This window comes from Ornithorhynchus anatinus, chromosome 20 (assembly GCF_004115215.2).
Source record: "Ornithorhynchus anatinus isolate Pmale09 chromosome 20, mOrnAna1.pri.v4, whole genome shotgun sequence".
NCBI classification, from domain to species: domain Eukaryota; kingdom Metazoa; phylum Chordata; class Mammalia; order Monotremata; family Ornithorhynchidae; genus Ornithorhynchus; species Ornithorhynchus anatinus.
This window is the reverse complement of record NC_041747.1, coordinates 25107927-25134390: the sequence shown is the minus strand read 5'-3', so window position 1 is coordinate 25134390 and position 26464 is coordinate 25107927. Positions and strand designations below refer to the sequence as shown.

General features: G+C 52.6%; 1 protein-coding gene across 1 annotated transcript; it reads left to right on the top strand.

Moving 5' to 3' along the window:
• Nucleotides 1-1376: 1376 nt before the first annotated feature.
• PANX1 (pannexin 1) lies at nt 1377-26444 on the top strand. Its single transcript, XM_029048435.2, has 5 exons — nt 1377-1687; nt 19201-19340; nt 23301-23524; nt 24751-25412; nt 26096-26444. The coding sequence occupies exons 1-5, from the start codon at nt 1507-1509 to the stop codon at nt 26179-26181; spliced, it is 1293 nt and encodes a 430-aa protein (XP_028904268.1). The 5' UTR covers nt 1377-1506; the 3' UTR covers nt 26182-26444.
• The last annotated feature ends 20 nt before the right edge of the window (nt 26445-26464 follow it).

The following is a 26464-nucleotide window of genomic DNA, read 5'->3' as shown; positions in this document are numbered from 1 at the left end:
CTTGTCAGCTGTGGGAGTGTGGGCGAGTCACTTCACTTCTGTGGGCCTCAGTCACCTCCTCTGTCAAATGGGGATGAAGACCGTGAGCCCCACGTGGGACGACCTGATGACCCTGTATCTCCCCCAGCGCTTAGAACAGCGCTTGGCACATAGTAAGCGCTTAACAAATACCAACATTGTTATTAGTGGGCGGGGCCTGGGGTGCACGAGGCTTTGTCATTGGGCGGTTTGGGGGTGGGCGGGGCCTCGTATGGGGGGTGTGGTGGGCGGGGCCTGGGGTGCGAGGGGTCTTGCCATTGGGCGGTTCAAGAGTGGGCGGGGCCTGAGGTGGGCGGGACCTGGAGTGAGCGGGGCCTTGCCATTGGGCGGTTCAAGGGTGGGCGGGGCATCGGGTGGGGGGGTAGAGGGCGGGGCCTGGAGTGAGCGGAGCCTTGCCATTGAGCGGTTCGAGAGTGGGCGGGGCCTCTTCTGGGCGGGCGGGGCCTGGGCTGCTCGGGGCCTCGCCATTGGGCGGTTCGAGAGTGGGCGGGGCCTGAGGTGGGCGGGACCTGGAGTGAGCGGGGCCTTGCCATTGGGCGGTTCGGGGTGGGTGGGGCCTGAAGTGGGCGGGGCCTTGCCATTGGGCGGTTCAAGAGCGGGCGGGGGCCTGTCGTGGGCGGGGCCTCGGTTGGGGGCGGGGCCTGCGGTGCGAGGGGCTTTGCCATTGGGCGTTTCAAGAGTGGGCGGGGCCTGAGGTGGGCGGGACCTGGAGTGGGCGGGGCCTTGCCATTGGGCGGTTCAAGAGCGGGCGGGGCCTGTCGTGGGCGGGGCCTCGGTTGGGGGCGGGGCCTGCGGGGCGAGGGGCCTTCCCATTGGGCGGTTCAAGAGGGGGCGGGGCCTTCCGTGGGCGGGGACTAGAGTGAGCGGAGCCTTGCCATTAGGGCGGTTCAAGGGTGGGCGGGGCATCGGATGGGGGGGTAGAGGGCGGGGCCTGGAGTGAGCGGAGCCTCGCCATTGGGCGGTTCGAGAGTGGGCGGGGCCTCTTCTGGGCGGGCGGGGCCTGGGTTGCTCGGGGCCTCGCCATTGGGCGGTTCGAGAGTGGGCGGGGCCTCTTCTGGGCGAGCGAGGCCTGGGCTGCTCGGGGCCTCCCCATTGGCTGGTTCGGGAGTGGGCGTGGCCTCGGCTGCGAGTAGGGGGCGGGGCCGGGAGTGAGCGGAGCCTTGCCATTGGGCGGTCGGAGAGTGGGCGGGGCCTCTCCCGGGCGGGCGGGGCCCGGCCTGCTCGGGGCCTCGCCATTGGCTGGCTCGGGGTGGGCGGGGCCTGGGCCGGAGGTAGCGGGCGGGGCCGTGAGGAGGGAAGGAGGGGGGGGAGGAGAGCGGCAGTGCGCCTGCGCAACGGGGAAGGACCGGCCTCCCGCTCCCGCCGCTTCGGCCGGGGGCCAAGGGGGAGCCATGAGGCCTCCGGACGGGGAGGAAGAAGCCTAGAGGAGGAGGAGGAGGAGGAGGACCCGGGCCATCAGGGCCCACCATGGCCATCGCCCACCTGGCCACCGAGTACGTCTTCTCCGACTTCCTGCTGAAGGAGCCCCCGGAGAGCAAGTTCAAGGGGCTGCGACTGGAGCTGGCCGTCGACAAGATGGTCACCTGCATGGCGGTGGGGCTGCCCCTGCTGCTCATCTCGCTGGCCTTCGCGCAGGAGATCTCCATCGGTGACGCCTCCCCCCCCTCCCTCCCTCCCCCTCCCCCATTCATTCGTAGTGACGGAGCGCTTCGTGCAGAGCGCTGGGCTAAACGCCGGCTCCCTCGGCGGACGGTGAGGCGGGAGGGGGTCGGCCGGGCCGTCGTTGTCGGTAGCCTCGTCATCCTTATTCTCGGGACGACGGTCGGTGGAACCGGCTCCCGATCACTGTCGGTAGCGTCGTTATCATTATTATTATTGGTATAACTGTTGGAACCGGCTCCCCGAGTTAATCAGGATGATGAGGTTGGACTCGGTCGGCCGGCAGATCATTGTCGGTAATAATAATAATAATAATGTTGGTATTTGTTAAGCGCTTACTATGTGCCGAGCACTGTTCTAAGCGCTGGGGGAGATACAGGGTCATCAGGTTGTCCCACGTGGGGCTCACAGTCTTAATCCCCATTTTACAGAGGAGGGAACTGAGGCACAGAGAAGTGAAGTGACTTGCCCACAGTCACACAGCCGACAGGTGGCAGAGCTGGGATTCGAACTCATGAGCCCTGACTCCAAAGCCCGTGCTCTTTCCACTGCGCCACGCTGTCGGTAGCATTGTTATTATTATTATCGGTATTTTTGTCGGTGTAACTGGCTCTCGGAGTTAAGAATGATGATGATGTTGGAATCGGTTGGCCGGCAGATTATTGTCGGTAGCATTGTTATTATTATTATCGGTATTTTTGTCGGTGTAACTGGCTCTCGGAGATAATAATGATGATAATGTTGGAATCGGTCGGCCGGCAGATCATTGTCGGTAGCATTGTTATTATTATTATTATTATTATTATTGGTATAATTGTTGGAACCGGCTCCCGGAGTTAATAATGATGATGAGGTTGGAATCGGTCGGCCGGCAGATCATTGTCGGTAGCATTGTTATTATTATTATTATTATTATTATTGGTATAATTGTTGGAACCGGCTCCCGGAGTTAAGAATGATGATGAGGTTGGAATCGGTCGGCCGGCAGATCGTTGTCGGTAGCAGGGTTATCATTATTATCGGTACGATTGTCGGTATAACTGGCTCCCGCAGTTGGTAATGGCGATGAGGTTGGAATCGGTCGGCTGGCAGATCATTGTCGGTAGCATTGTTATCATTGTTATTATTGGTATGATTGTTGGAACCGGCTCCCGGAGATAAGAATGATGATGAGGTTGGAATCGGACGGCCGGCAGATCACTGTCGGTAGCGTCGTTATCATTATTACCGGTATGACTGTGGGTATAACTGGCTCCCGGAGTTAATAATGATAATGTTGGAATCGGTCGGCTGGCAGATCATTGTCGGTAGCAGGGTTATCATTATTATCGATATAATTGTCGGTGGAACTGGCTCCCATAGTTAATAATGATAATGATGGTGGAATCTGTTGAGCGCTTACCATGTGCCAAGCGCTGTTCTAAGCGCTGGGGGAGATGCAGGGGAATGAGGTTGTCCCCCGTGAGGCTCGCAGTCTTCTTCCCCATTTGACAGATGAGGGAACTGAGGCCCGGAGAAGTGACGCGACTTGCCCACAGTCGCCCAGCTGACAAGGGGCCGAGCGGGGATTCGAACTCCTGACCTCTGACTCCCAAGCCCGGGCCCTTTCCACCGAGCCACGCCGCCTCTCTTATTTACCGAATAAGTGTCGGTGAATGATGCTGGCTCCCCGAGCTGATGATAACGTTGGAGTGTGTTGGCTGGCAAATCGTTGTCGGTAGCCTTGTCATCATTCTTATCGGTACGGCTGTCGGTATAACTGGCTCCCGTAGTTGGTAATAATGTGGGAATTTGTTAAGCGCTTACCAACCGACTGGTCCTTCCAAGCGCTTAGGCCGGTGCTCTGCACATAATAAGCGCTCAGTGAATACTGTTGAATGAATGAATGGATGCTGTGTGCAGAGCACCGTTCTAAGCGCTGGGGGAGATCCAGGGTCATCAGGTTGTCCCCCGTGAGGCTCCCGGTCTTCATCCCCATTTGACAGGTGAGGGAACTGAGGCCCAGAGCAGTGACTTGCCCACGGTCCCGCAGCTGACGAGCCTCGGAGCCGGGATTCGAACCCATGACTTCCGCCTCCCCAGCCCGGGCTCTTGCCACCGAGTCACGCCGCTTCCCTACAATGATGATGGCATTTGTTAAGCGCTCATTGCGTGCCAAGTCCCGTTCTAAGCGCTGGGGTAGATACAGGGGAATGAGGTTGTCCCCCGTGAGGCTCGCGGTCTTCATCCCCATTTTCCAGATGAGGTGACCGAGGCCCAGAGAAGTGAAGGGACTTGCCCACAGTCCCACAGCTGACAGGCGGCAGAGTGGGGATTCGAACCCATGACCTCTGACTCCCCAGCCCGGGCTCTTGCCGCTGAGCCACGCTGCTTACTCTGTGCGGAGCACTGGGCTGAGCGCTGGGGTAATCATCATCGTAATAATGTTGGGATTTGTTGGGCGCTTCCTACGTGCGGACCACTGTTCTAAGCGCCGGGGGAGATGGAGGGGAATGAGGTTGTCCCCCGTGAGGCTCCCGGTCTTCATCCCCATTTGACAGATGAGGGAACCGAGGCCCAGAGACGTGAAGTGACTTGCCCGCGGTCACACAGCTGACAAGGGGCAGAGTCGGGGTGGCATTTGTTAAGCTCTCAAGTGATCCTAATAATGTTGGTAGTTGTTGGCTGGCAAATAGTTGTTGGTAAATGACGTCGGCTCCCATAGTCAAGCGCTTACTCTGTGCAGAGCGCTGTTCTAAGCGCTGGGGGAGACAGAGGGGCCGTCGGGTTGTCCCCTGTGAGGCTCACGGTTAATGCCCATTTTCCAGATGAGGTCGCTGAGGCCCAGAGAAGTGAAGGGACTCGCCCACAGTCACACAGCTGACAAGGGGCAGAGTCGGGATTCGAACCCGCGACCTCCGACTCCCAAGCCCGGGCTCGTGCCACTGAGCCACGCGGCTCCTCTGAGCACGGGCCAAGCCCTGTTCTAAGCGCTGGGGAGGGGATCCGGTAAGAATAATAAGGATTATATTTGTTAATTGATTAATGGTGCTATCTGTTAAGCGCTTACTATGTGCAAAGCTCAGTTCTAAGCGCCGGGAGGATACGAGGTGAACAGGTTGTCCCGCGTGGGGCTCACAGTTTTTACTCCCCATTTTCCAGATGAGGGAACTGAGGCACAGAGAAGCTAAGTGACCTGCCCAAAGTCCCACCGCTGGCACGCGGCGGAGGCGGGATTCGAACCCCCGACCCCTGACTCCCCAGCCGGGGCTCTTTCCACCGAGCCACGCTGCTTCTCTAGGTACCGGAGGCATAGAGAAGTGACTTGCCCGAAGTCACACAGCTGACAAGCAGGATTAGAACCCAAGACCTCTGACTCCCAAGCCCGGGATCTCTCCACTGAGCCCCGCTGGACTAGATTGTGCCCTCCCCGGCGCACGATCAGCCCTCGGGAAAAACCGTGAGCCCCTTTTGGGGCAGGGATGGTCTCTCTCTGTTACCGGATTGGCCTCTCCCAAGCGCTTAGCGCGGTGCTCCGCACGCAGTAAGCGCTCGCTAAATACGACGGAACCAATGAACGAGAGGGAACACGAGGAGAAGCAGCCTGGCGTAGCGGAGGGAGCCCGGGAGTCAGAAGGTCGTGGGTTCTAATCCCGCCTCCGCCGCCTGTCCGCTGGGTGACCCTAGGCAAGTCACTCCGCTCCCCTGGCCCTCAGTTTCCTCGCCTGTAAAATGGGGGTGAGGACGGGGACTGGGTCCGACCTGATTACCTTGTTTCTGCCCCAGCGCCCAGTACGGTACCTGACACGTAGTAAGCGCTTAACAAATACCATCATTCTTATTAATAGGTTGGAACGGATGGCCCCAAGCCGAGAGGCCGAGGAGAGGCGGGACCTCGGGGACAGAGGACGGGCCCCGGCAGGTAGTTTTAATCGTTGTGTTGTCCTCTCCCGAGCGCTTAGCTCAGTGCTCTGCGTACCGCAAGCGCCCGCTAAATACCACCGAAGGAGTGGCAGAAGGATCTGGGTTCCGATCCCGCCTCTGCCACTTGTCTGCCTGGGCCCTGGGCATGTCACCTCACTTCTCTGGGCCTCAGTCACCTCATCTGGAAAATGGGGATGGAGACCGTGAGCCCTCTGATTGGCCACCCCAGTGCTTAGTACAGTGCCTGGCGCATAGTAAACGCTTAACAGCTACCATACTCTTTATTACTGTTGTCTGCCCGGTGACCCTGGACAAGTCGCTTCACTTTTCTGAGCTTCAGTTTATTCATTCAGGCATATTTATTGAGCGCTTACTACATGATGATAATGTTGGCGTTTGTGAAGCGCTTACTACGTGCAGAGCACTGTTCTAAGCGCTGGGGTTAGATATAGGGTAATCAGGTGGTCCCACATGAGGCTCACAGTCTTCATCCCCATTTTCCAGATGAGGGAACTGAGGCCCGGAGAAGCGAAGTGACTCGCCCACAGTCGCCCGGCTGACAAGTGGCGGAGCCGGGATTCGAACCCGTGACCTCTGACTCCCAGACCCGTGCTCTTTCCATTCATTCACTGAATGAAGGAATTAGGCCACGCCGCTTGTGTCGAGAGGACAGTGCAGTTCATTCAGCCGTATTTATTGAGCGCTTACTGTGTGCAGAGCACTGTACTGAGCGCTTGGAAAGTTCAGTACGGCAGCGGGTAGAGACAGTCCCTACCCAACGACGGGCTCACGTGCCCTCACCTCTCTGTCACACGCTGGGGAAGCAGCGCGGCTCAGTGGAAAGAGCCCGGGCTTGGGAGTCAGAGGTCATGGGTTCGACTCCCGGCTCTGCCACTCGTCAGCTGTGTGACTGTGGGCGGGTCACTTCACTTCTCTGGGCCTCAGTTACCTCATCTGTAAAAAATGGGGATTAATTGTGAGCCTCACGTGGGACAACCTGATTACCCTGTATCTTCCCCAGCGCTTAGAACAGTGCTCTGCACAGAGTAAGCGCTTAACAGATACCAACATTATTATTGTTATTACAATAGCTTACTGATGCGCGATGGCCAAGAGAAAAATAGGCTCAAGTTTAGAAGAGACAGAGAGAGACGAAAAGAGACAGAGAGAGATAAAAGAGGGAAGGGAGGGAGAGAAGTGACCTGATCTCTCCGAGGTGTCCTCAATAAACTACACATGACGGACACGTTACCTGCCCACACTGAATTTACGGTCTCGAGGTTTACGGATGAGCTTCATTCAGTCCTATTTATTGAGCGCTTACAAGGTGCAGAGCACTGTACTAAGCGCTTGGAATGTACAATTCGGCAACAGATAGAGACGATCCCTGCCCAATAACGGGCTTCATCTGTCTAAAAAAGAGGGTTTTCCTACTCCAAGTGTGAGCCCCACGAGGGACGGGGGCTCCGTCCGGCCCGATTACCTTGCATCCACCCCAGCGCTCACAACAGTCCGCGGCCCTAGGTAAGCGCTTAACGAGGACCGTAATTACTATCATTATCATTTCTCGGGACGCTCCTCTCCTTGACCTTTGTGTGTGTGCGGCAGATTACCCCTCTGAAAATGATTACCTTCTAAACTAGCTGCGATTTTATTCCCCGGGTGGCCAAGATGAATCACCGGCGAGGAGGAGGTGTGACACCGACCCGAGGAAAGTTGTAGCCGTCACCTGAGGAGAAGCTAGGTCAACAGTCTTCCCCAAGCTCTTAAACGGATGGAGTGAGGGCTGCACGTTACTGAGATGTGGAAGTGTTTGTTTATTTTTTCTTTCAAGCCGCGTCATACCCCAAAGTATTTTAGAGCCGGCTAAATAAATGCACAGGAGCAGAAAGTAGAGTGAAATGGGGTGCCGGGTAGTGAGATATGACATCTAAACGGGCGGTAAAAAGACGTGCCGGGCAGCGCGAGCCTAAAGCCGTCCGTGACGGGGAATGGATTTTTTGTCGCCTTCAGTCCTTCGATGGTATTTATTGAGCGCTTACTGTGTGCGGAGGAATGTGTCGCGCGCTTGGGAGAGTTCCCTACGACAGTTGGAAGGCTCGTTCCCCGCCCGCGAGGAGCTTCCGGTTGTAGCCGTGTCCCGGTGGATCGCTGGAGAGGCCGTGCTCTGGTTTTCTCCAGATGATAGGCGGGATTCGCGGTCGGGTTTATGGCCACCAGTTGCGGGCGGAACGGCCGCGGTGGCTCCGGTCTTTGGTTGCGGAAGAGGCCGCTCAACAAGGAGATTGACATCTCCTCCATGAGGCCTTCCCTGACTAAGCCCTCATTTGCCCTCCGTGCCGCATCGCCCGTGCATTTGGCCCCGTGCCCCTTCAGCACTTTAATACTGACCCCAGGCCCGAGGCGTTAGAGCAGCGCTTGGCACCTAGTAAGCGCTTTACAAATACCGTGGTTATTATTATTATTATCATCATACTCTACGTCTCCCCAGTCAGTCCTCAGCTTCTAGCGGTTGCCCATCCACCTCCCCATCAAACAGGAACCCCTTACCTTGACTTAAAAGCGCCCAATCCTCTTGCCCATCCCGCTGATTTTCTACCACAGCCCGGCCTGCACGCCGCTTATCTAGTGCCAGCCTGCTCGCTGTCCCTCAATCTCGTCTATCTCACCACCAACCCTTGTCCTCCCTCTGGCCTGGAACTCCCTCCCCATCCATATTTGCCAGACTTCCCCTCTCCCCTCCTTCAAAACCTTATTAAAATCACATCTCCAGAAGGCCATCCTCGATTAAACCTTCTTTTCCTCTACTCCCTTCTGCATCTCTTGGATTCGGACCCTGTGGGCACACGATAGCCCCCTCAGCCCCACATTCATTCAGTAGTGTTTATCGAGCGCTTACTATGTGCAGAGCGCTGTACTAAGCGCTTGGCAGGACTTTCATATCCCTAATTTATTTCTATTAATGTCCTTCTTCCATGCCCCGCCCCCACAACTGTGAACTCATTGTGGTCAGGGCAGGGAATGTGTCAGTTTATTGTTGTATTGTACTCTCCCAAGGGTTTAGTACGGTGCCGTGCACACAGTAAACGCTCAAAAAAAAATGATTGTATTAATGAATGAACGATAAACTGACGCATTCCCTGCCCTGACCACAACGAGCTTGCAATACAGAGGGAGACAGACATCAATACAAATAAATAAATGGCAGCTCTGTACAATATAGAGGGAGGGAGATAGACGTCACTACAAATAAATAAATGGCAGCTCTGTACATAAGTACTGAGGGGCTGGGAGAGGGGAAGGACAAAGGGAGCGAGTCAGGGTGAACCAGAAGGGAGTGGAAGAAGAGGAAAGGGGGGTGGTGCTTTGTCCAGCTCTTAGAACAGTGCTTTGCACATAGTAAGCGCTTAACAAATGCCATCATTATTAGTCTGGGAAGACCTCCTGGAGGAGATGTGGGGGTGTTTCTTGCAGCCCGTTTGAGACCCCACGGGCCCTCACATAGGAAGCAGGGGGAGGTCCCAGGGGTGGGGAGGGGGTGAGGTGTCCATCCCCTTGATTCTATTTATCGCGATTAACTCGTTTTTTGACCGTCTGTCTCCCGCGATTAGACTGTAAGCCCGTCAGTGGGCGGGGATTGTCTCTTTCTGTTGCCGAATTGTCCATTCCAAGCGCTTAGTACAGTGCTCTGCACAGAGTAAGTGCTCAATGAATACTATTGAATGAATGAATGTAGGGAGGCGACTCTTCGCTCCGTCCCCGTCGTCACGGAAGAGGGGAGATGCTGCCCTTCCAGCTCACGCTGATGCAAGAGAGGAGTTTTAGCCTCTGGAGCCCGGCGGGCCCTGTGGCTCCCACAGGGCGATGTGAAATTTTGTTTCACTTCACTGCTCCGGAGAGGAAGCCACCACTGGGTCCTGGCTTTGGTTTCTTGGCTCTGATCCCAAAGTTTTAAATCGCAACATAGTGTGGAGAGCGGACCAGGCAGGGCAGGAAAGTCCAGGAATGAGCACAGACAGATAAACAGGCCCCGTAAGGCCGAGGCCCAGGCTCCTGCCCTCGTTTCCCCCGTGAAACGCCGGATCTCTGACCTAGTTGGATCCCTCTCATGGGTTTCGGGAGTTGGGGCCAGAGCCCGGCAGGGCCCAGCCGGGCCGGGGCTTTGGGGGCTACTGACTTTTCATTGAGCTCCGGCTTGTAATCGTAAATAACTGATTAAAGGGCCGCCTTCCAATTATACACTTGTCACTCATTACGAAGTAGGTCTTGGGGCTTAAAAAAAGAAGCCCTTCCTGTTGGCGGTGACTGTAATTTGTGACGGTCACACATGCTGCCAGCATCCAGGGAGGGCGGGACTGGATCAGCAGGCCGAGCCTTCCAGGCATCTCCACTCAGGGAATTAGTTCAGGTTGAGCGCTAAATAATGATAATGTTGGTGTTTAAGCGCTTACTATGTGCCAAGCCCTGTTCTGAGCGCTGGGGTAGATACAAGGAAATCAGATTGTCCCACGTAGGGCTCAGTCATCATCTCCATTTTACAGATGAGGGAACTGAGGCCCAGAGAAGTGAAGTGACTTGCCCAAGGTCACAGCTGACAAGTGGGGGAGGCGGGATTAGGCAGAGGCCAGGACGTTCTGGAGAAAGTATATTCATGGAGTCGCTATGAATCGGAAACGACTCGAGGGCACTTAATAGCGAGCACGGTGTTGGACAGGGATTGTCTCTGTTGCCGAATTGTACGTTCCAAGCGCTTAGTACAGTGCTCCGCACACAGTAAACGCGTAATAAATACGATCGATTGAATGAATAATAATAATATGAACACTAATCAGCCTTCTGGGCCCACGTGCTCAGGAGTCGCGTATCTTGGGAGAACCCTTCCAGGCCCAGTTGCAGTGGCCGGAGCAAGGAGGGGCACAGCTGGCAATCTCGCCACACTTTTCTGGTAATCAATCAATTCATAGTATTTATTGAGCACTTATGTGCAGAGGACTGTACTAAGCACTCGGAGAGTGCAGTATAGCATTTGAGCCAGATGAGCCAAGCCTTCCTTGAGCAGGTAGGCTGGTTTTGAACGTGGCTCTTTAAGAATGAAGAGGTTTTGTCAGAACAAGTTTTGTCAGAAAAAGAAACTCAGAAACTTGGTTTCTTTTAAGTGGAAAAAAAAATTGGCAGCTGTCCATGGCCTTAGTGAAAACAGAGCGCCTTTTATATTGATGAGGACGTTTATTAAGTGCTGATCATGTGCTAAGCACTGGGGCAGTCTCGAGATAACTAGATAAGATATGGACCCTTTTTCACTTAGGGATGCCCAGTCTAAGAGGGAGGGGGAAGAGGTATGTTATCCTCATTTTACAGGTAATTAAAGTGAGTCGCGGAGCGCTCAGTACAGTACCTGGCACATAGAAAGCACTTAACGAATACCATTATTATTATTATGGGACTTGTCCAAGGTTACACACAGGCAACCTTGGTAGAGCCAGGGCTAGTTAACATGTAACAACCATGATTTGTTTGGGTGATAAACACCGGAATTTTCTTAATTTTGGAAAATAAGCGTTTTGTTTTATCCGGATCACACTGGGAACAATGGAAGAATGCAGTTTCTTAAAATCTATCTACTGCAAACGTGTTCGGAGGAGCACAAACACGTTAAAATTCAGGAGTGTGATTAACTTCGCTTAGAATCCTGTTTGGAAACCTTTAAAACTTTTTGTGGAGTTCCTGTAGAGTACTAATTAGGATTTGTGCTAAGCCCTGGTGTAGATGCGTGATGATCAGGTCAAGGTCCCTGTCCCACAAAACCCTCCTAGAATAAGGGGAGAGTATCATGTTTGCGTAGTCGTTCGCTGGTAAACTCTATTTAAATTGGTCCTGCTAAATGTTTCAGACATTCAAAAGGTTTTGCAGAGTAGCTGGGTTCTAATCCGTGTAGATTTAGTGGGGAATAATCATTTTGACTTGCCTTTGTGTGGGGTAATAGGCTCCTGATGTGGAATGTTTGCATTACAATAACAGCACTTTCTCAGGACAGACTTGCTGAAAATGATTCCAGAAGTGATTTCTATTCATCTGTTTTCTTGGCCTTGTACAGAGTTTGATTTCCCAATGATAACCAAACCTAGAAGGGGCCTCAAACGATGTCTGCGTTATTGTTTCTTTTATATTTGAATCCGATACCTTTTGTTGTCAAGTTTAAAAAAAAAAAAGGTTCTGCCGGTGCTAATTTTGTTGACAGTCTGGGATGATTTCATTTTGGAATGTTGCTCGTTCTGTCTGGTTGAATTAGCCTTAGACTGTGAGCCCTGCGGGAGTCAGAGATTAGGTGCCATCCGATTATCAATCCGTCGTATTTGAGCACTTTACCGTGTGCAGGGCACTGTGTTAAGCACTTGGAAGAGTACGAAACAACAGCATTGGTAGACACATTCCCTGCCCATAATGAGTTTACAGTTTTAGGAGGGGGAATCTTTGTAACTATGCAGAGTGCTTAGCACGGGGCTTTGGCCCATAGTAAGAGCTTTAATAAATGCCAGAGCTCACTAGTGTAATGATGGTATTCCTTAAGTGCTTACTATGTACCAAGCACTCTTCTAAGTGCTGGGATAGATACAAGGTAAGTAGGTTGCCCCCCGTGGGGCTCACAGTCTTAATCCCCATTTTACAGATGAGGTAACTGAGGCACAGAGAAGTGAAGTGGCTTGTCCAAGGTCACACGGCAGACAAGCGGCGGAACCGGGATTAGAACCCACGACCTCCGACTCCCAAACCCGGGTTCTTTCCACCGAGCCACGCTGCTTCTCTAATCAGGACTCCCTGGTCTGTTCTTCAATGGGATTTAAGGACCTTGGGATCTAATTTATCAGGTTTTTTACTTCTTGATGAAATGAGATGCTGTATTGCATATAAAGAAGCTCCGCATTAATCAGAGTTGAGCTGGCCTTGACTCATTCAGTCGTATTTATTGAGCCCTTACCATGTGCAGAGCACTGTACTGAGCGCTTGGCTCCCAGACTGGCTCTGCCTGTCGACCAGCATTCCCTACTAGCCCTAGAAGAAGGGCTCGTAGTAATAAACTCGTCTCTAGCCCACCCCCTCAAACACAACGCAGAGTCCGGCAAGTTTTTCCTCCACAGGCCCAAAAGAAAATGGCCCAAAGGGAATGCCTTGTTATTTTTTTGATAGTATTTATTGAGCGCATACTATGTGCAGAGCACTGTTCTAAGCGCTTGGAATGTACGGTGCTTGCCGGCTAGTGAGGACCTGGACATTATTGGATCTCTCCAGCTTGGAGAGGGAAAAACAATATGTGGAGGGTTGAGGGTATAAACAGGGGACAGCGAAGGTTAGTGGAAAGAGCAGGGGGTGGGAGTCAGGAAACCTGGGTTCTAGTCCTTGTTCTGCCTCTGGCCTGGTGTTGGTTCTTGAGTAAGTCATTTAACCTCAGTGGCCTCTGTTTCCTCATCTGTAAAATGGGGGTGATCAACTGTGAGCCCGTTGTTGGGCAGGAATTGGCTCTATCTGGTGCCGAATTGTACATTCCAAGCCCTTAGTACGGTGCTCGGCACATAGTAAGCGCTCAATACATAGGATTGAATGAATGTAAAAAATGATATTTGTTTAAACGCTTAGCATGTGCCGAGCCCTGTTCTAAGCGCTGGGGCAGATACTAGGTGATCAGGTTGTCCCACATGGGGCCCCCAGTCTTAATCCCCATTTTCCAGCCGAGGTCACTGAGGCACAGAGAAGCAAAATGACTTTCTCACTCCACTAACCCACAGCCCTGGATCACCTCCTCCTTCCGCCTCCTACGCTCCTATGCTCGAGCTGCTGAGCGCTGCTGGCGAAAGTCCAAGCACCAAGCCGACCTCACACACTTCAAATTTATCCTTTCCTGCCTTAACTCTGCCCTCTCCTCCGCCAGGCAAAGCTTCTTCTCCCTCATCGACACCCACGCCCGTCACCCCCGCCGATTGTTCCGGACCTTTAACTCTCTCCTTAGGCCCCCTGTTCCTCCCCCTCCCCCATCTCTCACCCCCAATGATCTGGCCACCTATTTCCTCACGAAAATCAACACGATCAGGTCTGAGCTCCCCAAAGTCACCCCTCTGCCTCTCCCCTCCCCCCCACCAACCCCCTCCCATACTTTCCCATCCTTCCCTGCAGTATCCTCAGAGGAGATCTCCTCCCTCCTCGCAAGTGCCACCCCCTCCACCTGCGCCTCGGACCCCATTCCCTCTCACCTTCTTAAAACCATCGCCCCTGCCCTCCTCCCTTCCTTAACTTCTATTTTTAACCACTCAATCTCCAAGGGCTCCTTCCCCTCTGCCTTCAAACATGCCCACGTCCCCCCCATCCTAAAAAAACCCGCTCTTGATCCCACTTCCCCCTCCAGTTATCGTCCTATCTCCCTACTACCCTTCCTTTCCAAAATCCTAGAACGAGTCGTCTACAATCGATGCCTAGAATTCCTTAACTCCCATTCTCTCCTAGACCCCCTCCGATCTGGCTTCCGTCCCCTCCACTCTACCGAGACTGCTCTCTCTAAGGTCACCCATGACCTCCTTCTTGCCAAATCCAATGGCTCCTACTCCATTCTGATCCTCCTTGACCTCTCTGCTGCCTTTGAGACTGTCGACCATCCCCTCCTCCTCCATACCTTATCTCACCTTGGCTTCACGGACTCCGTCCTCTCCTGGTTCTCCTCTTACCTCTTTGGCCGATCATTCTCGGTCTCCTTCGCTGGAGCCTCCTCCCCCTCCCATCCTTTAACTGTTGGAGTTCCTCAAGGGTCAGTTCTTGGCCCTCTTCTGTTCTCCATTTACACTCACTCCCTCGGCGAACTCATCCGCTCTCACGGCTTTGACTACCATCTCTACGCAGATGACACGCAGATCTACATCTCCGCCCATGTCCTCTCCCCCTCCCTTCGGGCTCACATCTCCTCCTGCCTCCGGGACGTCTCCACCTGGATGTCGGCCCGCCACCTAAAACTCAACATGAGCGAGACTGAGCTCCTCATCTTCCCTCCCGAACCCGGTCCTCTCCCAGACTTCTCTATCACCGTGGATGGCACGACCATCCTTCCCGTCTCTCAGGCCCGCAATCTCGGTGTCATCCTTGACTCGTCCCTCTCGTTCACCCCACACATCCTATCCGTTACCAAGACCTGCCGGTTTCACCTCTACAATATCGCCAAGATCCGCCCTTTCCTCTCCACCCAAACGGCTACCTTACTATTATGGGCTCTCGTTATATCCCGGCTAGACTACTGTGTCAGCCTTCTCTCCGACCTCCCTTCCTCCTCTCTCGCCCCGCTCCGGTCTATTCTTCACTCCGCTGCCCGGCTCATCTTCCCGCAGAAACGATCTGGGCATGTCACTCCCCTTCTTAAACAACTCCAGTGGTTGCCTATCGACCTCCGCTCCAAACAAAAACTCCTCACTCTAGGCTTCGAGGCTCTCCATCACCTTGCCCCTTTCCTACCTCTCCTCCCTTCTCTCTTTCTACCGCCCACCCCCCACGCTCCGCTCCTCCGCCGCCCACCTCCTCGCCGTCCCTCGGTCTCGCCTATCCCGCCGTCGACCCCCGGGTCACGTCCTCCCGCGGTCCCGGAACGCCCTCCCTCCTCACCTCCGCCAAACTGATTCTCTTTCCCTCTTCAAAACCCTACTTAAAAATCACCTCCTCCAAGAGGCGTTCCCAGACTGAGCTCCTCTTCCCCCTCTACTCCCTCTGCCATCCCCCCTTTACCTCTCCGCAGCTAAAGCCTCATTTTCCCCTTTTCCCTCTGCTCCTCCACCTCTCCCTTCCCATCCCCACAGCACTGTACTCGTCCGCTCAACTGTATATATTTTCGTTACCCTATTTATTTTGTTAATGAATTGTACATCGCCTTGATTCTATTTAGTTGCCATTGTTTTTACGAGATGTTCTTCCCCTTGACGCTGTTTATCGCCATTGTTCTCGTCTGTCCGTCTCCCCCGATTAGACCGTAAGCCCGTCAAACGGCAGGGACTGTCTCTATCTGTTGCCGACTTGTTCATCCCAAGCGCTTAGTACAGTGCTCTGCACATAGTAAGCGCTCAATAAATACTATTGAATGAATGAATGAACTTTCCAACGCCACACAGCAGACAAGTGGCAGAGGCAGGATCAGAACTCACGTCCTCTGACTCCCAAGCCGTGCACTTGCCACTAGGCCGTGCTGCTTCTCTAATACCGGCCTCTTCGAGTGCGGTGGGGATAACAAATACCACAATTTATTTTTATTTTAAAAAAGTGAAACCACTGCCCAAAAAGCAAAGTGTTAAAGCGTGGGAGGGTGGAACTGTATGAGGGGGCCAAATAAAGCCGTAACATGAAAATTTTAGCAGCTAAGAGGAGCACCTTGGAATTCCTTTGGGTAGAAATTCTAACTTAAATGAAAATTAAGTTTAATTAAAATTAAAATGGACGAGGTGTATCCCGTAGGTCCGTCCAAAATGAAAAAAAAAAGATGAGATAATGGATTGGGGAAGCTGTAAAACTAGGGCAGGGAGTAGCTTGTGTCTACCCCAGCTCTTAGAAGAGTGCTTGGCACATACTAAATTCGTTGTAGGCAGGGGAATGTGTCTGTTTACGGTTGCATTGTACTCTCCCAAGCGCTTAGTACAGTGCTCCGCTCACAATAAGCGCTCAATAAGTACAATTGAATGAATGAATAGTAAGCGCTTTAACAAATGCCATCATTATTAGGCCTGGGAGACTGGTTATTCCGACTGGCTGTTTGGGAAGAGATTAATTCATCGTATTTATTGAGTGTCTGCTGTGTGTAGAGATTAATTCATCGTATTTATTGAGTGTCTACTGTGTGCAGATCTCCATACTGAGTGCTTGGGGGAGTACATTATAACAAAATCAGACGACACATTCCCTCCCTGCAGTGAGCACATAGTTTAGAGGTGGAGGAAAGGTTTCTGGACAAGGTGGATGATTGTTAGGTTGTTTTGTTTGGGTTTTTTTTTGTTTGTTTTGGGGTGTTTTTATTTTGTTTTTATCTGAAACAGCTACTCTTAGAGCCAGCAAGGAAAGGTCATTTAATTTCCAGTAGGTGACAGGAGAGCCGCTCTAACCTTAACCCTCTAAAATTGATCAAGTTTACTGCACTGTTCTTGCTGGAGTGGGAGGAGAGGCAGGGGACAGGAAGAGTGGGGAAAAAGATAGGCCCACAGGGAGAGGATATTTAATTTTAGAAAAGGAAACGATGATAAAAGGAGAACTTGATTGGAAAAAATGCTGGTCTTTTTTTTTAATAAGAAGCTTACTGGATTAATAATAATGATAGTATTTAAGTGCTTACTATGTGTGAAGCACTGTTCTAAGCACTAGGGAGGACGCAAGGTGAACAGGTCGTCTCACGTGGGGCTCACGGTCTTAATGCCCATTTTACAGATGAGGGAACTGAGGCGCAGGGAAGTTAAGTGATTGCCCAAAGCCACACAGGTGACAAGCGGCGGACAAGAGGCCTTCCCAAGCCCCCCTTTTCCTCAGCTTCCCATCCCTCCCGCATCACCTCGATTTACTCCCTTTGCCCCCAGCCCCGTCCCGTGGCACTTACGTATATATACACATATCCATAGTTCTATTTTTTATATTAATGCCTGGTTACTTGTTTTAATGTATATTTATAATTCTATTTATTTATATTGATGCTTGGTTACTTGTTTTGATGTCTTGTCTTCCCCCTTCTAGACCGTAAACCCGGTGTGGGCAGGGAATATCTCCCTCTGTTGCTGAATTGTACTTTCCAAGCGCTTAGTACAGTGCTCTGCACACAGTAAGCGCTCAGTAAATACGATGGAATGAATGAATCAACCATTCAGCAGTATTTATTGGGCACCTTGTGTACTGTACTAAGCGCTTGGGAGGGGACAGAAGGAGCAAGGTCCTGGGAGTCAGAAGGTCATGGGTTCTGGATTGGCATAGCCAGCCCCTCCATTTTAGGAGCAAAACCCATTATTATTATTATTGTTAAGCACTTAGAGCAGGTGGGTTACAAGGCTTTGAAGTTGGGGAGAGAAGGAGGAGGGTGTTCTAGACTGGAAGGAATAATAATAATAATGTTGGTATTTATTAAGCGCTTACTATGTGCCAAGCACTGGGGTAGATACAAGGTCATCAGGTTGTCCCACGTGGGGCTCGCAGTCTTCATCTCCATTTTAAAGATGAGGTAACTGAGGCCCAGAGAGGTTAAGTGACTTGCCCAAGGTCACACAGCTGACAAGCAGCGGAACAGGATTAGAACCCACAACCTCCGAATCCCAAGCCCGGGCTCTTTCAATTAAGCCACACTGAAGGGCTGAGCAAGATGTTGGTGTTTAGGGAGAGCAAGGAATGATGCCCAGTGAGTTGGTTTGCTTAGGAGAGAAAAGCAGGATTGTTAGGGTTTAGCACCTCTCTGAACTGTAAGCTCCTTGTGGGCAGGGAACATGCCTACCAACTGTTGTACTCTCCCCAGCATTTAGTGGAGTGCTCTGCGCACTGCAAGTTCTCAATAAATTTATTCATTTATTGTGGATAGAGGCCTGGATAAGGGGAAAGAGCTCCTTGTGTGCAGGGAACGTGCCTACTATTGGCTTGTATCCACCCCAGTGCTTAGTACAGTCCCTTAACTGTCACTGTACTAAGTGATTAACAAGCAGCATTATTATAAATTATATAAATTAAATCATAATATTATATTATTATTATTAGAGAAGCAGCGTAGCTTAGTGGAAAGAGCCCGGGCTTGGGAGTCAGAGGACGTGGGTTCTAATCCCGGCTCTGCCACTTGTCTGCTCTGTGACCTTCGGCAAGTCACTTAACTTCTCTGTGCCTCAGTTACCTCATCTGTAAAAATGGGGATTAAAAAATGTGAGCCCCACGTGGACGATCTGATTACCCTGTATCTACCCCAGCGCTTAGAACAGTGCTCGGCACATAGTAAGTGCTTAACAAATACCATAATTATTATTATTCTAAAGGAGGCCGAGATTCCTCCCCTCAGGGAACAACAAGGAGGAGCTCATACCCTTTCAGAATTGCCGCTCCACCCTTCAACTGCTTCCGCATTCATTTGTATTTAGTGAGCATACTGTGTGCAGAGAACTGTACTAAGCGCTTGGGAAGGTCCAGTACAACAGTATACAGACACATTCCCTGCCCACGACGACCGTACAGTCTACAGCAAGCACCGCCACTTGTCTGCTGTGTGAACTTGGGCAAGTCACTTAACTTCTCTGCCTCAGTTCTGTAAAATGGGGTTTAAGACTGAGCCCTCTGTGGGACAGGGACTGTGTCCAAATCGATTGTCTTGTATCTACCCCAGTGCTTAGAGCAGTGCCTGGCACATAGTAAGCCCTTAACAAATACTGTTATCATTATTATTATTATTGTTAGGGGGTTATGTGAGCTGCCCTTCCTCCCCCGCCAAAAGCTGTTGGTAGCCCCGGGCCAGTTTTTCTTATTTTCCCCCTCTCCCATCCCTCTTGACCGTTCCTTTCTGACCGTTGGCGAGGAGGGGTGTGGGGGGGAAGCTGGCATTTCTGTTTGCTGACGCGCTCCGTTTGGTTTCCCCAGGGACCCAGATAAGCTGCTTCTCCCCGAGCACTTTCTCGTGGCGCCAGGGAGCATTCGTGGACTCCTACTGCTGGGCCGCCGTCCAACAGAAGCATTTTTCCCAGAGCGACTCGGGCAACCTTCCCCTCTGGCTGCACAAGGTATTTGCTCGTAACCCCGGCCCCTGTTCCGTGACTGGGGATAATAATAATCTGGCAGTGGTATTTATTAGTGATAATAATAATAATAGAGCTATTTGTTAAACATTTACTACGTGCCGTGCGCTGGGGCAGGGTCAAGGTAGGTCGGACGTATAAGTCATAAGTAGGAGGGAGAACAGGTGTCGAATCCCCCCCTTTTATAGATGAGGAAACTGAAGTGACTTTCATTCATTCAGTTATATTTATTGGGCGCTTACTGTGTGCAGAGCACTGTACTAAGCGCTTGGGAGAGTACAATATAGCAATAAACAACAGACACCTTCCCCGCCCAAAGTGAGCTTACAGTTTAGAGGGGGAAGACAGACAGTAATAGAAATAAATGACAGATATGGACAGATTAATAATGTTGGTATTTGTTAAGCGCTTACTATGTGCAGAGCACGGTTCTAAGCGCTGGGGTGGATACAGGGTAATCAGTTTGTCCCACGTGAGGCTCACAGTTAATCCCCATTTTACAGATGAGGTAACTGAGGCCCAGAGAAGTGAAGTGACTCGCCCACAGTCACACAGCTGACAAGTGGCCGAGCCGGGATTCGAACCCATGACCTCTGACTCCCAAGCCCGGGCTCTTTCCACTGAGCCACGCTGCTTCTCATGCTTCTCAACAGAAGTGCTGTGGGGCTGCGAGGGGGGATGAATAAAGGGAGCAAGTCAGGAGAGCAAGTCAGGACGACGCAAAAGGGAGTGGGAGAAGAGGAAAGGAGGGCTTAGTCAGGGAGGGCAACTGGCCCAAAGTCAGACAGCAGGCAAGTGGCCGAGCTGGGATTAAAGCCCATTTCCTCTGACTCGCAGGCCCGGGCTCTCACCTAGTTAGCCTCCTAACCTCGGTAGGTGGCTTCTCAACTACTCCAGGCAGAATACCGAGCTGAGCACTCGGCAGAGCACGATAAAAGATGAAGACCAGATAGATCCCCGCCCTCTGGGAATTTGCACTCTAAGCTTGTTGTGGGCAGAGAACATCTACCAACTCTGTTATATTGTTAATAATAATAATTATGATGTTGGGATCTGTTCAGCGCTTACTATGGGCCGAGCACTGTTCTAAGAGCTGGAATAGATACAGGTTAATCAGGTTGTCCCATGTGAGGCTCACAGTCTCCATCCCCATTTTACAGATGAGGTAACTGAGGCACCGAGAAGTTAAGCGACTTGCCCAAAGTCGCACAGCTGACAGGTGGCGGAGCCGGGATTAGAACCCATGACCCGTGACTCCGAAGCCCAGGCTCTTTCACTGAGCCACGGTTGTTCTTTCCCAAAGGCTCAGTACAGGATCTACACGTAGTAAATGGTCAATAATTGCAATTGATTGATCAGACATCTAGGAAGTACTAGAAGTTCTGATCATGTAGGGTTGGGAGACCACCTCAGCCCTTCCCTGGTGGTTCTCTGTGGAGATGTACCGGGCATACCAGAGAGGCCCAAGGACTCTGTGATGTTGCCCAAGTGTGGGTATTTATTGAACACCTACTCTGGGCAGAGTAGAAAATCAATCAGTCCTATTTATTGAGCACTTACTGTGTGCAGAGCAGTGTACCGAGCGCTGGGGAAAGAGCAATAGCGTTAGTAAGCCGGACTCCTTTCCTCAAGAAGCTTACACGCTACCGGGTGTAGAGCACTCGGCTAAGCACTTGGGAGAGTGCGGTAGAGTTAGTCGATCCGATCCCTACCGTTAAGGAGTTTCCGGTCTGCAGTATGCAGAACGCTGCACTTGGGAGAGTACAATCGAGTTACACAATCTGTGCCTTGAAGGAGCTTAGGGCGAAGGCAGCATTTAAGAATTTTTGAGGATCAAGAAACTTTTCCTGTAGCGTGCCGATGGTGTTTTCCGTGAAGAAAGCACCCCGTTAATGACCGAATCCGGAAAAGCCTCTCCAGAGGGAGAGAGGATCCTGTCTGTGCCAGCCACCATTTCTTAGTCATCACGAAAATAAGCGAGCGTTTGTATAGCCCTCGCGGGCAGAGCCAAGAATCAGCAAGCAGCAAATCTGTCGGCTTGTTGCAGTCTGAAAAGCTAAGTGCTGGCATCCACTCAGCTTTATTCTGGACTCACCGGGCGCGGAAGCCAGTGCCAGTTTTAAAGAAGGGAAAAACGGGGATCTGACTCATTCTGGCTTCTCTGAGCGTGACTTCATGGCATTTGTCTTATTGCGATGCCAACCGCCCGTTGCCTCGCAAGCATCTCTCTTGAATTGCGCTTTTCTGTTTGTGGTCTCGAGTTAAGCTCTGAGTGGTCAGAGGGAGTGCTTGTTAACCAACATGGTTCGAGGTCAGGGTAACATGCAGTCGACTGTCAAGTGGAGAAAGCGGGGGAGGGGGGAGTAGACAGATTTGGATGACAGAGACTCCCTCTGTGTAGAGTGTAAGCTTGTTGTGGGCAGGGAACGTGTCTACGAACTCCGTAGCGTACTCTCCCCAGTGCTTCGTACAGTGCTCTGCACTCCGTTAAGTGCTCAGCAAATATTACCGGTAGATCGAAGGAGCCTTAAATGCAGATCCCCCTGCCCCCCAGAGAGGAAAGCTCGCCTTTCCAGCAAAATTCCCCGAGTGCCACCACATTCCAGAGCTTCATAACCGTGCTCCCTCCCCCCCAAAGGAGGTGCTTCCATATCCCACTGTCCTCCCTGCTCTGTCTTCAAGGGGTAACTTTGAAGTGGGGGCAGGTGGTCACCCTCCTCTTTGTTTCAGCCCCTGACTGCAAACATTTGAAGAGCCTCAGGATGATGCCTGAAGCCATTAGGGAACCCCAGGCAGGGCGGGAGCCTCGAGATTCCCGGCTCAGTGGGATCTGGGCTTCCGAAGCCTCTGGCCCCTGTCCTCCAGCCTAAATAGTCCCGGTTCTTGTCACCTCAATCTAGAGTCCTTACCCTCCACCCTCAAACCCACCGCCCGCAGTCACCACCCTGGGGAACCCATCTTCTATATCTTCCACCAAACTCTTCTCCTGTGCTTCATCCGGTGCTTTGTACTGGCTTGGCAGGCGCTCAGCAAGTACCAGTGCACGAACTGAGAACAGAACTGGACATCAGATGCTGACTAGGGTCTGGCTAGGACTTGAGCGCAGCGGAGGAGGTGGGAGATTAGAGGAAAAGGGGCTTGTTGGTTTCCTCACGAGGGAAAGGCAGAAGAGTTCATTCCCCGGGGGAACACTCTCTATTGGTTTTCCTCTCACCGACCGGTCCTAAAGTTGGAAGATTTCACGATAAGCACCGCTAGATGGTAGTACAGCATCGATCATCTCTGCATTTGGGAAAGGAACCTGCTTTTCCCCTTACAGAGCACGCTTCCCCCCTGCGAGATTTCCAAATGTGGTGACATTTTGGTATACTAAAGTAGAGACTTAACCCTCGGAAAGGCAGAAAGCGTCCCCTCCGTCTCCCGGAGCTACGTGCCTGGCTCGGAAAGACATCTCCCCCCGGCCCTCCGGCCCCCTGCACTCCCCATCTAAAAGGAGATGCTGTTTAGGCCAGGCTCACACCTTTCCCCTTCTCTTCAGAGCCCCCTCTCAAGACGGTCCGTATTATTTAAGGTTACTGAAAGGAAAAGTACTGGAGCCCGTTTTCAGGGAATCCAGCCCCGGAGTGGAGAGGCTGGGCTCCCGGCAGGGGAGCGAAGTGGATGATGGAAAGGATGGCAATGGCACAGATGGAGAGTTTCCCCAGGCAGCCAGCCCGCCCGCCCAGCGGAGGAAAGAGGACCACAGGCGAGGCCCTGAGGGATCCGGTCTTCTGACTTGAGGGGGGAGTGGGGAGGCCGGAGGACAGGGAAAGATCTAAGCCTCCGAACTAGTGCTTTTCTTTCCCCCCAGCTCCCGTTTCAGGCGTGGTCGCCCGTGCTCCGTGTTAGGGTTGCAGGCTGGACTTTGTGCGCCATCACGCTCTCTCTTTTTTCCCCCCCTCATAGTTCTTCCCATACATTCTGCTGCTGGTGGCCATCCTGCTCTACCTGCCCAGCCTCTTCTGGCGCTTCACAGCGGCGCCTCACCTCTGCTCCGACATGAAGTTCATCATGGAGGAGCTAGACAAGGTGTACAACCGGGCCATCAAGGCGGCCAAGAGCTTCCGCGACATCGACGTGCGCGACGCGGCCAGCTCCGTCCTGGCCCTGAACGACAACGGCGGCCAGAGGTAAGGCCGGGGGGGCAGCCAGCTCGCCCCCCACCTTCTCCCCCCTTCCTCACCGAGGCTCTTGGGATCCTTTTTGGGTATGTGGGGCCCAAGGGAAAGAGCCCAGGCATCAGGAGATTTGGGTTCTGATCCTGCCTCTGCCACTAGCCTGCTGTGTGATCTTGGGTAAGTCACTTCACTTCTGGGTCTCGGTTTCCTCATCTGTAAAATGGGGGTTAAAATACCTGCTATCCCTCCACCTTTGACTGTGAGCCCCTCGAGGGACAGGGACTGTGTCCGACCTGATGATCTCGTGTCTACCCCAGTGTTTCGCACAGTTCTGGGTGTATAGTAAGCGCTTAGTGTCACCATTATTATTCCAATTGGATATTGCCCCTCTCGGCGCTGTGCGGTCATAAGAGCAATAGGGTATTTGTGAGGCACTTACTATGGGCCAAGCATTGAGGTAGATACAAAAAGCAAGCGTGGCCTAGCGTGAAAGAGCTCAGTGGAGCTGAATTCTAATCCCAGCTCTGCCACGTGTTTGCTGTGTGATCTTGGTCATCAAGACATTTAGCTCCTCAGTTGCCTCATCTGTAAAATGGGGGTTGAATCCTACTCCCTTCTACGTAGACTGTGAGCCCATGTGGGACAGGGACTGGCATTTACCCCAGCACTCAGTACGGTGCTTGGCACATAATAGGGGCTTAACAAGTTCAATAATAATACCATTCAGGTTATAGAGAATCCCTGCCCCACATTTGGCTTACTCTGAGGAGGGACAATAGGCACTGAATCCCCATTTTGCAGGTAAGAAAACGGAGGCACCCAGAAGTGAAGTGACTTGCCCACCATCACATAACAGTGGCAGAGCTGGGTTTTGAACCCAGGTTCTCTGACTCCCAGACTCATGATCTTAATACTAGGTCCCCCTGCTTGTCATTGCCCCTGGACACTCACCGTATCTGCTAGAAAAACCAGGAGGAGGGATCCAGGGCTCCAGGAATCCATTCATGTTTCTAAGAGTGATTTTTCCTACAGAAAACTTTGGGTAGGATTGGGTCTCCAGTGCAGGCTGCAATAATTGAGAATTTAAGGGGGTGAAAGAGCTCCTCTGTGTGTGTGTGTGTTTTTAGGCATTGTGTTGAGCGATCCTACACACGTACCCTCTCTGTGTACCCCTGCCTCAAGTTTATTTACAGCTTTCTCTCTAAGTAACCTATCTTTCCGATTTTTTTTTTTTTTAGTGTGTGGGAGATACCTGAAAACCACTTCAAGTACCCAATAGTGGAACAGTACTTGAAGACAAAGAAGCGGTCCAAAAACTTAATCGTCAAGTATCTCTTCTGCCGCGTGCTGACATTCCTGATCATCCTGCTGGCGTGCGTCTACCTGGGCTATTACATCAGCCTGTCCTCGCTGTCCGACGAGTTCGTCTGCAGCATCAAGTCGGGCATCTTGAGAAATGACAGCACCGTCCCCGAACAGTTCCAGTGCAAGCTGGTGGCCGTCGGCGTGTTCCGGCTGCTCAGCTTCCTGAACCTCGTCGTGTACGCGGCCCTGGCCCCCGTCGTGGTCTACACCCTGTTCGTCCCCTACCGCCAGAAGACCGACGTCCTCAAGGTCTACGAGATCCTGCCCACCTTCGACGTCCTGCGCTTCAAGTCGGAGGAGTACGACGACCTGAGCCTCTACCACCTCTTCCTGGAAGAGAACATCAGCGAGCTCAAGTCCTACAAGTGCCTCAAGGTGCTGGAGAACATCAAGAGCAGCGGCCCGGGGGTCGACCCCATGATCCTGCTGACCAACCTGGGCACCATCAAGACCGACGTCGTGGACGGGAGGGAGGGCAAGTCCGGGGAGGAGGCCGAGCCGGAGACCCCCGCCAACAGCCCCGGGGAACTCAAAGGTACGACGGGCTCTCGGGGGCCCCCTTTCCCGGGGAGCCCGAGGGCGGGGTTGTCACCTCTCTCTTCTCCATCTTGGGTTCCCTCTCTCCGGCCGTTGCCCCGTGCAGTCATCGGTCTGAGGTGTTCGGGGCTACAGCTGCTGCGCTGGGCCTGCTCTGACACCTGATCTCTTGGTGCCTCAGTTTACTCGACCGTAAAATAGGGCTGATACCCGGTCTCCGGGCCTCCTGGACGGTCGGCGGGGAACATTCCTGAGTCCTCTTGGGGTGGGCGGAAGGAGGATGACCCTCTTCCCCCTGCAGCTGCGCCGCAGCTGTCAACTGCGACTTTCCTGTTCGGGCCAGCTCAGGAGCTGTCGCCTCTTCTGGCTGCGCTGCCACCCCGCCACGGGTCCAGGCCCTCACCTAGGGGCGGTCAGTTCCCGCAGAGTCTCCGAAAGGGCAGGTGTTCCTGCCCAGGAGTGGGATGGGTTGGCGGAGGGACCTGGATGATTAAGGGGCAGATTCGGGGGGCGGTGATTTTACTGGACTTTGACTCCCTGAAATAACCTAGCAAAGAAATGGCATCACCAGGTGTATTTTCCAACTCTAAATCAACTAACGTCCCTCAGCGTTGAAGACAGCCGATGTGAACGCCCAGCGGCCTTGTTTCGGTGGTTAAAATGTGTCACTGCTGTTTTCAGTTTTGACAGATCGGGACCTGAGCAACGAGACAAAGGCGAATAACGAAGAGGCCAAGATCCGCCAACGCCTCCTCGATTCTTCCTGATGATCTTTCCTCTGGCCTTCCGCTGCGGACCTTTTAACGATGAGAGAGAGAGAATTGTTTTCGCTAATAATAGGCCTCGAAGCAAAGGAACGGGGAGTCCCCCTTCCACCTTTGAGAGGTTGTTTAATAACCGCGGGGGACGTCAGTGAGACCCTCTTAATGAAGGCTCCACGGTGAGTTTCCCATCCTAGAGAAAAATGGTCGGTGACCAGAGCCTCGGACAAAATGGTGAAAATGAGGCGGCAGAGAGCACCGTGGCGGGGCCTGGGGAGGATCTGTCCGT

Bases quoted from the DNA above. Each gene is read 5' to 3' on its own strand.
- PANX1 (XM_029048435.2), top strand. From the start codon at position 1,507: ATGGCCATCGCCCACCTGGCCACCGAGTACGTCTTCTCCGACTTCCTG. The intron at 1,688-19,200 runs GTGACGCCTCCC...TGGTTTCCCCAG, and splicing joins CGCGCAGGAGATCTCCATCG to GGACCCAGATAAGCTGCTTC. The intron at 25,413-26,095 runs GTACGACGGGCT...TGCTGTTTTCAG, and splicing joins CAGCCCCGGGGAACTCAAAG to TTTTGACAGATCGGGACCTG.